At 35.8% G+C, this 14,107-nt stretch overlaps 1 protein-coding gene across 1 annotated transcript in view; it reads left to right on the forward strand.

Moving 5' to 3' along the window:
* SMYD3 (SET and MYND domain containing 3) overlaps positions 1-14,107 on the forward strand; it is a 330,452-nt gene that overhangs the window by 289,115 nt on the left and 27,230 nt on the right. The window contains exons 9-10 of the mRNA XM_026695442.2: positions 6,623-6,710; positions 8,713-8,887. Of these exons, the coding sequence (XP_026551227.2) occupies positions 6,623-6,710; positions 8,713-8,887 (263 nt within the window). The remainder of the gene's footprint in view (positions 1-6,622; positions 6,711-8,712; positions 8,888-14,107) is intronic.

Raw genomic sequence — 14,107 nt, forward strand, 5'->3', positions numbered from 1 at the left:
CCAACACTGCAAGTTTTTAAGAAGACATTGCACAGACATTTGTGGGAAATGGTATAGGACTTCCTGCCTGAGCACGGGGTTAGTGTTGTGGTTTGCCGGCAGCCTGTGCAGATGGTAGCAGAATCAGACAGTGGGGGAAGAACGAGGACCAGTCCAGGAGTCTGAAGAGGACTCGGACAGGGTCCTGAGTCTGATGCAGAGATGGGGCCAGGACCAACTGGGAGTGGGGTGCTGCCTCCAGAATCTCCAGAGTTTGGCAGCAGCAAGGCAGAGGACCTAGGGGAGCCTGTTCCCAGTGTGCGTGTGCGCAGAGCTGCTAGAAGGTGAGAAACAAAAGGGGCGACTTGGGAGTAAGGCTGGGAAATGATTGCTCCTCCCATAAGGTATAAAGGACAGGCAAAGATGACGATACCTTTGTAGGAAGCAAAGTTGTTTGTTCTGTTCAGATTCATTCTTGAAGCTCTTTATACTTTGGTTGGTTTTTGTTCTAGTTTATTCAACACTTCTGTTATTGGCAGCACTTCACAGGAAAGAAAGGTGGGTGCTTATCTCGAGGGACTGTTTGAGATTCATTACCTGCTGGGAATGAAAATAATTCCCAGCGTTGCAATAAAACAAGACTTGTTTTTAAAATAAGCGTGTGCTGGAAGCCTTGGTCAGAACAATTGGACTAGAAGACCACCAGGATTCCTTCCAACTCTGTCAGTCTGTATTCTGTAATAAAAAGGTATAACATAGAAATACTATGACTGGTACAACTGTACATGTACTGTATCAAGAAGTAAATTCTATGTCTGCAATACATTCATGAGGGAGAAAGCAGGACAGTCATGGTAGCCACAGATCATAGTTCTTCCCCACTGAAATATTAACCAGAGAAGTTCTATGTTGCATTCAACACTGTTCAGAACAGATATATTGCTGCTATGTTGTCTATTAATATACTAAGGTTGCAGTCTCAGCACTCTGGATTTCAAGTAAGCCTGTCCAAACACAACGGGACATATTTTTGAATAAACCTACATTGAAAAAATACAATTGTACGTATATTCCCAGAAAGGAAATCCATGGAGCTCAAGGGAGACTTGTTCTTCAGCAACACTGCTTAAGGCAAAGTTTTAAATGTAATGTATTTTTATGCTGGCAATTTCTGCATTGTAGTTATCCATCTACTTTCCATCCTCCATTTTTGAGAACAGAAATAGAATATTGTTTGTTTCAGTATCTTTTTTTTTTTACTAGAATAGAACAATGGCCTCTCTGGAGCTTATAATGTGTACAGTATTTGAATAAAAATGCTATATATAGAAAAAAAATAACCCACTATTTAAGGAACTTTTTATAATTCTGTTTTTTCCAACTGCAAACAAAATTTTATGTATTATTTCTGAGCTCATTGGTTTTCAAGGAAAATAAAACATATATGTATGAATATGCAATTGACACTGCAGGCTCTCACAACCAAACAGTTGGCAAAACTGACTCTTCAAATATCAATGCAGTGTTATAAAATAAATGTTCCCCATTTCTCTTCATTTAACATATTTTTTTTTACCCCATTTTGGTATATCAGCTACCTAAAAGACTCAAGGTTGACTCAGCCTTCCATCCTTCCGAGGTGGGTAAAATGAGGACCCAGATTGTTGGGGGCAATAGGATGACTCTGTAAACCGCTTAGTGAGGGCTGTAAAGCACTATAAAGCGGTATATAAGTCTAAGTGCTATTGCTATTAGATTCCCCCCCCCCCGCCTTTAACTTACCTGAGGCATCTATTTAAATAGTTGATTAAAAGCTGGCATGTTTACTTAAAGATATTACTAGGTGAAAAATGCTACTAATTCTCAGTCTGAAACAGCATTTTTCATCTCCTAATTTTACTATTTCTTCTTTGAATGCCTAAAGGTTTAGTTAGAGTCTTAACCCAGAATGTCATTTGTTGAATGAGTCCTTTCATATTTTACCCTATCTAAATATAAACTGCTAAATGAAATAAACGTATTTAAAGCCATTATTAATATCTGCAATAGGTCTCTGCAATTTGTAGTTCAGGATCATTTTATATTTGTAGCTAGAGTCGTGTCACATGGCTCAATTTTCTGAAGCACATCTAGTGAAACCATTTATTTGTATAGCAATCTTGTTCTATAAAAGATAAAATTATTATTTCACTGACTGTCTCCTGTGGTTGCTTTATAGATATAGAATTGAAGTGACAGTGGTTCTTTGCTGTGCTTATGAATGAAACTAGCCACTTAATGCTAACCCTGTTGCTTCAATTGCATGCTGCATTTTGGAAGGGTTGAAGTATATGCATTTTTCTTGGGAAATAAGAACAGGATTAAATTTTAGCAGCAAAATAAATTGTTAGCTGGAGTTTCTGGGTAGTCAGAAAAGGATATTTTCAACTATTTTTAATCATCAATGGCATATTCAATCATTTAGATTTTTATAGCAATACTGCTCATCTACATGGATATGATACCTTTTTCCAGATAAGACTGCATCTGACCCTTCAGAGGCATGCTAAGGGTTGTTCTGCAAGTATTCAAGGTCCATGGTGTTGACCTTCATCTCTTTTAAATTAATTATAATGGCTGATCCACTCAATCTGTCTAATACGCTAAGATGAACCTTGTCTGATCTTGAAAAATTTGAGCAGGAATTAAAACCTTTCCTAATTTTGTTTATCTCTTGTGAGATTGAAATTGATTCACCATACTTGTTGGCCAAGAAATGGCACTATACAAACTATTCTAACTTTTTCATTTTGACTTTTCAATCACCAGAAAAGCAATATGAATTTTGACAGTCCTGTGTCTCACGCACTAAGGTTAGATAAGAATGCTAGGTGAGATACGTCTATCCTACAGGTGGTGGCAGCAGAAACTACCTAGTCAGAAGATAGTGCTAGAGCATGAATCTTCAGGGTACTTCTGGGAGAAGAATCTTGAAATGTTTAGCCTTTCACTATGCCTATCTCAACAAATTCACTATAAAGGAAAAACCATGTTAGTCTCTTGTAATAAGAACAACAAATGCTATAACTGATTAATATTACAGAGAAGCTCAGATATGGAGAAATATTATGACGTTTAATTTTTCTTGACAATCTCACCAGTTATATATTAGAGGGTGGGTTTTTTTTTTCTGAATAAGATAATCCGTTTTGGGAAAACCTACTGAGAATACCAGGGAGAAAAGGCTATCTCAGGTATATGAAGTAGGAGGTAAATTGTGGTGAGGTGTTTAGTTTTGGGCTAGGACTGAGAACACTCAGGTTCAAGACCATTTTTAGTCATGGATACTGACTGTTTGACATTTGTATCAGGTCACTTTCTCCTAGTCTAATCTATTTTAAGGGTTATTGTGGTAATAAAATGTAAGTGATCCTTGTAGGAGCCAACTTAAACTCCCAGAAGAAAGGCAATATACAAATCTAACAAACAAATCAATAACCTTGTTGCTAGTGGTGTCCGATAAAGTACCCTAATTTGCCCCGGGCCTTTCAGAATATAGACAAGATGGGAAATCTGCATTGATCTCTGTGCTTGGTGTCTTTTGACTATTACTCAAGGCCTTCTCTAGAAACAGAGAAATTATGGTGCCTAAATCAACCATGTACAAATTAGGAATACTGCCTAAAGCGCTAAAGAAGAATGTATGTACAGAATATGTGGTAGAGAGTCTTCTTCCCCATTGGTAAGAATGCAAACATCAGATATTAATGTATGTTTCTTAACTGAAAAAGTAACTTGCCACTCATATGTTCTACAAATATAATTTCTTTTAGTCTGGCATTAAGAATGAAAAAATTGTTTGGCATCTTTGACATAAAATATCATTTTCTCTTCATTTGATGGGATATAGTTTGCTTGAGTTTTTTTGCTTCTGCCTAAGGAAACAACAGCTATATTTCTCCTTAACCCCACCCATCCTCTAAGTTGTATGAATGGACAAAGAGTTCCTGAAAAGCTTTCTTGTTCTGCTCCTTTCTAGTGGTCTAACATTAATATGGCTTTAAAATATAATTGTTCTTAAAACATCAGAGAGATACGTTGGAAGGAAGCAAACCTCTCTACCTGTTTCCCAGTCACACGGAGTTTATTTATTTATTTTATTTATTTATTTTGTCAATTGCTTACAAGATAATAGGTATAAGTAAAAACATAGTTATGAATACATGGATACCTATAAGAAAAATAAAAATAAAAAAAACAATAGGACAGGGACAGTAGGCACGTTGGTGCGCTTATGCACACCCCCTACAGACCTCTTAGGAAAGTGATGAGGTCAACAGTAGACAGTCTAAGGTTAAAGTTTTGGGGGTTTGGGGAAGAAACCAGAGTCAGGTAGAGTATTCCAGACATTGACCACTCTGTTGCTGAAATTGTATTTCCTTTGGAGTTTGGAGAATCAGTCCATAACTGATTCACAGTAAGTTTGGTGCAATTAACCTTGAGTTTGTATCTATTGTGTGCTCTTGTATTGTTATGGTTGAAGCTGAAGTATTCATTGATAGGTAGGACATTGCAATGTATGATTTTATATACTATACTTAGATGCTGTATTCATAATCTCCCCCCCCCCCTGATTATTTGGTTGGGGAGACGATGTGGCTGGGTACAGGAAATACAGAGAAGGGGACAACAGATGTAGCTACTTCATCTATACAGCTTCCGTGAAAAACTTGCAGAATCAGTTGCATTGTCAGAAATAATTAAGATTCTTGATACTCTGAAGCTGCATCTAATGCCAGGGTTTGTGGTCCTTTCTTCCTTTTTTCTCCCTCTATCCATTTGTCCATCCATCCATATCTCATTCCCTTTCCTTTCCCTTTCCTTTTTCTCCCTTCCCTCCCTCCCTTTTTTTCTCCCTTCTCTCCCTCTTTTTTTTAAGAGAAAGAAAGAAAGAGTATCTCTTTGTTGCTATTTAGTGCCCACCTAAATCTTACAGCCCAACTATGGTAACTCCATTGTCCTCAGATAGACTATAAGTAAACTGATGATAGAATCACTTTGTAGGATATGTCCACTTAGACACTCGTTCCCTTTGTTGGTTGATCATACATCACATAGTTCTGGCTTTCTAGTCTTTCAGTTACAGTATATTTCCTACATGTCTTCTCAAAATTAAAAAAGGCACATTAAATCAAAATCTATGTAATTAATCCTGTGCCCTTTGAAGGCAGCACAGTTAGATCACGGCCAACCTTGACTCATCCCTGTTATATGCAAAATTTAACATGTCTGGATCTGTACGATTAACATAACTGACATAAGTACTTCAGCATGAACTGTATTGTTCCATTGCTGACCTTTATGTGCTTTCATTCTGTACAAAATTATTTCCAGGTGAACATATTGCAATCAGATTGTTTATGTTTTGGCAATTACATTTGCAAATTTTAAAAGGAACACTACTTTCTTTGTAATTCCTTGTGTATAATATAATTGAAGCCTGAGAAGCCATTTAATGCAATAAGCTGTTGAGATAGTATAAGAATTCACCTATTTTTCTTCCATTTGGACCTCTATAGTAGGCAGCACTAAAGCTACACATGGAATTAATATGAGCTCTGGGTGTATATTTCCTCCTTTTTGGAATGCACAATAATTAACTTCACTGTGTGGAAAATGCAGATTAAAACCTCTTAACTTTTGTGCTCTTGGGATGATAATAGATATGAAAATTGGTTTGCCATCCCTAAGCTCCTTTGTTTAAATTATGGTACTGGCAGAGAAGGTGTTTTTTTAGAATTTTATCTGCTGTAAACCTCATGTGATCATCATTCATGGATTATTATTTTCTGCTGACAAGCAGAGCAAGTTAAAAATCCCTGCTAAAGCAAACAAAGCTGAGCTTTGTCAAAGAACTTTCTCCTTTGGTTTTAATATTATTTTTTTTAACTAGTTGCCTCTCTTGATAGTGACTAATGGTGTTTCAGAGATATATACAATATAGAACAATACATAGTATACATTAGTTGGGATGCATTGTCTTTACTATATCCATTATTATTTCAATACCTGAAGTATCATCCTGGTCTTTCTTTAAATCTCTCATAGCTTCTCCAACTTGAATAGATTATCTCAGTGTATTCTGCCAATTCTTCAGTCCCATGACTGTTCATTTTTCCTTCAGAACTTCTATTCATCTAAAACTTTTTTCAAAACCCTGTTTCTTCCATGTCAATGGGAAGCCAAGATGAAATATATTATTATTCCTTTTTTCAGCTTTATCCCATTTTACCATATTCCTTTCAATTTCCTTTACTTCAGTTTTGTTCCCTTTTTTTTAACCTCCCAAAATGAAGCTTATAAGTTTTCTAAACATGGATATTGTATTTTTGGCTCATTTATTGACACCTTCCTTATTATGTAAGCATATAATGCAAATATATGAAATCCAAATGTTGGTTTTGTTATTAATGTTGGATATAAATTATTTTTAGAATTTTCTTGAGGTGAAACATTGAAAACTCAACTTCCAGATTCAGTTTTAATGGAACATTCTGGTATTCAATGTTACTTAACATCTGTTATAGTGCTATTAGTTTCTCTCTCTTTTTTAACCAGATGCTTTTTGTTTGTTTGTTTTTTGCTTTTATTTCGGTCAAAGCAGGATGCTGACATGTTGGCAGGGGATGAGCAAGCTTGGAAAGAAGCCAAAGAAATTATAAATACAGTAGGGGCACCAAAGTCATGTGAAGGTATCCTTGGTCCATAGTACACACATTTCCATTCAGATCAGGATGTTATAATGATCAACTTGTTTTCTTGTCTTTGTTAAATTCATACTCTTTCTGCGTATAATATGTATTTTGTATTTTTCAAATAAAACCATATTTAAAGGAAAAAGCAGAAGGTAAATCAAATCAAATTGTGGTCTGGGTTATAGAAAATTATTTTGTTTTAATTTTTTTCCTCAGGCTTTGTATCTCTAAGTTTTGGAGCAATAGCACTTAGGCTTATATACCACTTCATGGTGCTTTATAGCATTCCCTAAGAGGTTTATAGAGTTATCATACTGCCTCCAACAATCTGAGTTCTCATTTTACTGATCTCGGAAGGATGGAAGCCTGAGTCAACCTAGAGCTGGTCAGGATCAAACTCCTGGCTATGGGCAGTTAGTCTGCAATGTTACATTCTAACCACTGTGCTAACATGGCTCTTCACAGCAGAAACTTTGCTTTGGCCTTGTAGTACAAGATTATAGACCAGAGGTGTTATTCAGCAGGTTCTGACCAGTTCTGGAGAACTGGTAGCGAAATTTTGAGTAGTTCAGAGAACCAGCAATACCACCTCCGACTGGAGATTTTACAGTATCCTTCCCCTGCCATACCTACCAAGCCACGCCCTCAGAACTGGTAGTAGAAAAATTTGAATCCCACCACTGTTACAGACACTTCAAATATTTAAGTATTAATATAGTTTGAAGAGCCAAAAGAACACACACACACACACACACACACACACACACAGAGAGAGAGAGAGAGAGAGAGAGAGAGAGAGAGAGGTTTATATTTAATAAAGTTAATCTTTTGGCCACCTAAATTGCAATCCAATACTAACTTATTGAGATTTCACTATTAAAATGGTAAACCATATTCCATTCTATTTTCAGTATAAAATGTTTGTAAATCAAGTTTAGACATCTGCACTATTTTGGTGTCTTTAATAACTGTGAGATTTTTTTTTTCTGGCTTTTCATCACTTTTCTTCATCTCATCAAATATTGTTCTCTGTTTTTCTTTAGATCAATTTCTCTCAAAAATCTTATGGCTTAGGTTTAAATTAAGGGTGGGCATTCTCTGAACCCTTATATTAAACCGTGCCATCTAATGGGATCTAGAAAGCATGTTGTCTGTTGCCACTCCTATTCCTATGGAATAGCTATCATTCCCACCCCTGAGATTCAGATGTTACTAGTCAGCTAGCCATACATAAGGTATTAAAGAACTGGCTTTCCCCATTTAGCATTAGTCCAAATTATGGAGCAGGTCCATCTCGGTGTGATGATTATATGTTTTGGGAATACTCTATTTGCAATGTATTGTGCGACCCAGAGTCATATGTCTATTGGGCAGTCATATAAACATACATAATCAATGTGTAAATTTAGATTATCCCTTGACTGGTATTAACTATGTGAAATTGGGAATATCAATGTCAACTAAGTATCTTATGAACGTCAATTTAATTATAGCAAAAACTCATAAAGAGTTCATATTAAAATGGAGATATTTTGTCTTCTCCGCTATATCCCAAAGAAGATTGTCAGATATGTTTAATAATGTTGAGCATCATATAGAGTCCCTTTTTCCTTCCCCCATGTATTGCATTCCTCTCCCATCCCTGAATGTGTAATTTTCGTCAGGGAAGAATTCCTTTTGCCAAAATTGTTAGATTGAAAAAATATTTCTTTTAATTTATACGATGAGCTTTAAACTAGAAAAAGGTTACGAGAAATATGTTGTCTATTTTAAGAAAATAATGCTTAATAGAAAATTAACTATAACAAAATTAGTTGTGGTTTCATATGATCACCATTCATATTCATGTAGTTTGCTTTCATGTTTTGTTGGTTAAAAAAGTGGAGCTTTCTATGGAAGGGTTTTTGTAGAATAGAAAACTGCATTGTTTTAACTTAATGTTTTGCCTTTTGATTTATGCTTCTGTCATGGGTTAATCCTTAACACAAATAAATGTCAGAATGGGAGCAGGTTCTGTTGTCCTGCCAGACGTTACTGAAGAGCAACACCTCTCGCCTCCCAGACACCAACATCTATCAGCTAAAATTACTTGACCTTGCCATGGATGCCTGCATAAACCTGGGCCTTTGGGAAGAAGCTCTGCATTATGGTAACCGAACTTTGGAGCCCTACAGGTGAGAGTTAGCCTTACTGTGATTTATTGCAAGGGTCTGTTTCCACCCAAGATGGTGAGACACAATGTATATTTTCTGTGTTGTGTTGGTACAAGAAGGTGATAGTTTTCCCATAGAAGCTGCAAGAAACTATTTTGCAGATATAATAAGGCCATTTGTACAGATACCTTTTTCACTCTGAAAACAGAGAATAAATTATTTTACAGATGTAGGGCAAAAGAAACTGTTTTATATTTATTGACAATTACATTATACAGAGTAAGAAAACCAATTTCTTTTCACCACAACCCTCCAGGCCCCCCAAGTTCCTTGATCATCACAGCGTGCTCTGCTGTGTATATATTTTTTCCTTATCCATTCAGCTCTTCAGCTGCTTGTATCGATTTATATGCAAATGTACACCAGTCTTAAGGAATTGCCATTTTCTCTGGCTCTTTACATACACATAGGATAGGAATTACCACACTGATAAAGAGAGGAAACAATGAAGTTATTTGCAAGTAGTTTACACTTATTCATCCTTCTTTGATGTAAGATTAGCTGATCAATAAGTGATGATGTCTTCTTTCTCATTGACACATCCAACTTTCCAACTGATTGAACAATAGACTTGCCACTTCAACTTTTCCTGAGGCTAAAACCCACCATACTTGAAATGGGAAAACTGGTTATTCTTTTTATGGCATTTCTTTGGAAAGTTCTGGAATGTTTTGCATTAGGTCCCCCATTTTACTTTTCAAAGCCTCCCAAGTACCTGTTAAGAGAATAGCATCCTGTCTTCGGTGACTCCATTTCTTCCTTTTGGTGCTCCATGTTTTTAACCTGTCACTAATTAATTTTGATTCTCAGACTTTGAACAAAAGAGAGCTTCTTCCTTTGAAACAGAGATAAGTTATAGATGGTATAGCTGCGAGGGTGAAAGAGCAGGGTGATCAAAGAAGATCTCTAACTTTGTATTCTTTCTCTCCTGTTCTTTCTTTTGGGTCACAGAAATACAGTTTTTTAAAAAGAAAATAATGATGGGCAGCCTCACTAATAGTATCTTCAAATACTACTAGTGGCATTGTATCTCTTCTTATCTATTTACACAATAAAAACAGGCACTTTTTACCATTCAGCGGAATTTGGTCCTGATAAAGAAGCATTTCACAGAGTGAATTTTAATTGCTATTCTGTTTCCAATTATCTAAGTCATGTGCTTTCATTTTTTTAATTACAGACCTATATTTTACTGAATATTCATGTTCTGGAAAATTACTTTAAATGTATGAATGTACTGCATTATTTGAATCCTTTTCATTTAATTTCAGGTACTTATTACTTATGAAGGGCAATGACATAAAAATCTCAACCCTCTACAGCATGGGTGCCAAACTCGATCATGTCACAGGATGCATTGCGAGGTTTTTTGCCTTTATGGAAACGGGGTTGGTGTGGCCTGTTGGTGATGCATCCAGCCCACAGCCCACCAGTTTGACACCCCTGCTCTAGACTCTAGACAGATGAAGATTGTCCAGTTTAAGATACTAATTTAAGCAAAGAGTAGATCCACAGCAAAATTGCCCCGTAGGCACTTAATAATTAAAAACGAAGCACAGTCTGATTTGTCAACAAAACTACATTATGCAATTAAACAAAATGTTAGTAATTTCCTAATTTCAAAATATTGGCCTTTATAATCATTTTATTGAAAGATACTTTATTATTTAAACATCCATGAAAAGTATGCCTCATATTTTCATTGTTTTCGTTGTTGTTTTAAGTAAACCATGCTTTTCTACAAAATTGGTGAAAATAATGTGATTGTCCTGCTAGGCAGAAGCCTCTCAAGTTTAACGTTCTGTTTCTGTAGCCAATAATTAGGATCCAGTGGAGGACCCAAGGCAGCAGATGAATGCTCCCAATTGGAATTGCCTCTTAGAGAAGCATTGTCTGTGGACATCCTGACAAGAATTATCAATAGGCTTTGTCTCTACAATTTTCTCTAATCTCTCTCATCAAAAATTACCTTTCTGTTTTAATTACTTGCTATACCTTTTCAGCTATGCTTCTATAACATTCAAAAATTGGTCACAAATACCATATAGGTACAAAAGAGTTGCAGCAGATAGCAATTATAAGTTTATCAAATCATTTCTCCGCTTTTTTTTCTTGTGTGTCATATTTATTATAGCCAAGTTGTTGCCCTTGGTCCTGTTGTTTTTCCCCCACAGTAGAGATACATACAATTGTATCTTCTTCATCGAAGGTTGCTGGCTTTAGACCTCTCTTCTACCTTGAACTGGGCGTCGTAGTCTTTCTATGTGCAAAAGCATTTTCTGAGGAGAGATATTTTCAGTTTAAGGTCTTGTTATTTGAAGGTGGGTTTTTTTTTACCTTCAAGGCTTCAGTACAAGCTTTGACGCTTCTGACAAAAAGTCTTCTGCTTCTCATTACAAGAAGTTGTGCCTGAAGCAGCAGGGTACCAAATCCTAGGGAATCTGTTGGACTGCATTGAATTTCTCCAGTTGAATCAATCTACTGCTTGACTGCTCCCACAGTTCCATTACAGCTATCAATTTTCCTTTTCTCAGTTCTGAGGGAAAAGAAATATTCATATTGTTACCTGTGGGGAATAACCTGAAAAACAAGCCATCCATACAAATCAGAGGTGGTAAGGCTTCCTTTAAAGGGGTTTAAAGTATTGGACTAAAACCATTTTAACTTCAGGGATTGTATTTACTGTGAGTATTTCCATTTAGTGATCAGTAGGGTGCATTTCCACTATAGTGTGCTAAGTGCATTTTTTTGAACTTATGTTTTCATTGCAGACATTGCTGGGCTTTCAGTATTTATTTAAAGGCCATGCTAAACTATCACTCAGATAAATGTAATGGTGGACTTTGTGGTGTAGATTCACACTACAATGCACTGGCAAATTGATTACCAATATAACTTGATCCAGAAGATTAAGAGTTGTTTGCAGTGGTTCAAAACCTAGAATTCCACTCGCATGAAGCATATTAAGAGAAAGGCCTGTAGAATTTAGAAATCCAGAAAAAAATTAATTGCACTGATTTTCACCACAATGATAGTGGCTGATCATGAGTAGTGGAAATTTTGATATTTTTTCCTTATAAAGCTATTTATTATGAGGTCCTCTTATATTTTGACTGTTATCCACAAACTAACACAGTCAACCCAAGCCTCTTTTAATCTAGAGGGAGGAAAAAAAATAATGTTGTGGTCTCAGATATTTTGCCACCGTATTAGAATTATTGAGAACTCATTTATATTCATACGAAGATAAAAAAGAACAGGTTTTACACAATTAACCTGATCAGATTCTGACCACACAAAATCATCCATAATGGAATTGATAGCAAGAAAGTCCACAGCACTTATCTTCTTCTTTTGAGGCTTGAAACATCACTATTTGAGTAAATTATATACACAACAGAATACATTTGGAAACTCTATACAAAACCAGTTTTATTCCGGAAGTTGTGCATACAAAATTATATTAGAATTAATTATATTAAATGTATATGTTTTAGAGGAGCAATCTAGTATTGAAGAGCAGCGTAAGATTCAGGGCACATGAAACATGTGGGACTGGACTTATGTGCTTGCCTTCCACAACTGCCACAAGAACCTGGAAAAATCTGCATGTGGTTTAAGGCTTTTCCGCAAATGGTGTGCATATGTCCAAATACATTTTTCAAGCTCAGCAAGAATTCTAATGCAGTTAGTGGGTATTTCTGGTTCCTATGAACTGAAATTGCTGGAAAGGAACTATCTGTGAATATAAAATTCCAAACAAAGGTAAATCCGGTACTTGAAATAATGTATTAATTAAAACTGTTTTTCAACAGAGCTGCATGGGTTATCAATAGGTTCAAACCTAAAAGAGAAGCAAAAGGCTTGGGAAAATATAAAACAGACAAATTTAATATTGTTTAAAATAATTTTCTTTATTTTATCATTTTTATTTATTATAAATAACATTTACAGAAAGAATCAAAACAATGCAAGGCTTTATTACTCCGATTTCTCTTTAGGTCATGTAAATCTTTCAACTTACTGAAAAGAATGGAAAACCCTTATTCTTAAATAATGATCATATTTGAATCTGTATATTTGTCATGATAACCATGCAGGTAGTCCTTGTCTTATGGCCACAATTTAGCCCCTAATTTCAATTGCTGAGCTAGGCAGTTGTTAAGTAAGGCATGCCCCATTTTATGATTGTTTGCCATGGTTGTTAAGCAAATCACTATAGTTATTAAGTGAATCATGTGGTTGTTAAATGAATCTGGCTTCCCCATTGACTTTGCTTGTCAAAAACTCCCTGGGAAAGTTGCGAATGACAATCCCAGCACTCTGATGCTGCAGCCATCATAAATATATGACAGTTGCCTAGCACCTGAAGTTTGATCATGTAAGTGTGGGGGTGCTGCACTGGTCATAAGTGTGAGAACTGGTCATAAGACACTTTTTCAGTGCTATCGTAAGTTAGAATGGTAACTTAAACAAATGGTTATAAGTCAAGTATTACCTGCATCTGCTTGTGCAGAAGGAGAGCTTAGTACGATTTGTGATGTTAATTTAAACAAATGTCAGATATTGTAACAAGGAATTGAGGAGCTTTTGTGGATAGTTGAATAAAACATTCAGTATTAAGTCATGTTTTGGCCACATGGAAATGTTTCACAGCAACTAAATCTGTTGCAAAATAATAAAAGGCAAAGGAAATTGTTCATAACAGTAAATGAAAGAGAAAGTACTCTTCCTGCTTGGGATTTGCAGAATCTATTTCTTATTTATAGTCTGCAGAGAAAATGCACAAGTCATTAAATGCAAGAATGAGCACCAGACTAGGGCGGGTAGATACTGTAGGATTTCATCTCACAACTTACACAATGAAAAATATGTGTCAAAAATACTTCTTATGAGAAAACATGTTTTGAATTTACCAAAACAGATTTTGAAGTGTGCTAAATTAAGAATGGATGTGGTACTATCTTAGAAGACACTGATCTTTTTATAGAGCCAGCTAAAAGATCTTGGGTAGAACGGTTGAACAAGAAAATGCTCCTCTGTCATCTGCTGTCAATTGGAATAAATGATACAGCAGTAGATGGTAGCTTCTCCTGTGAATGGAAATTGGTGTGCTACCCATAATTTAATTCTGGAGTACTCTTTGTTCTTTCTCCCATTTGTGAACAAAGCCATAATTAT

The sequence above is a fragment of the Pseudonaja textilis genome, chromosome 1, assembly GCF_049901715.1.
Source record: "Pseudonaja textilis isolate UNSWEBS1 chromosome 1, rPseTex1.2, whole genome shotgun sequence".
NCBI lineage: Eukaryota > Metazoa > Chordata > Lepidosauria > Squamata > Elapidae > Pseudonaja > Pseudonaja textilis.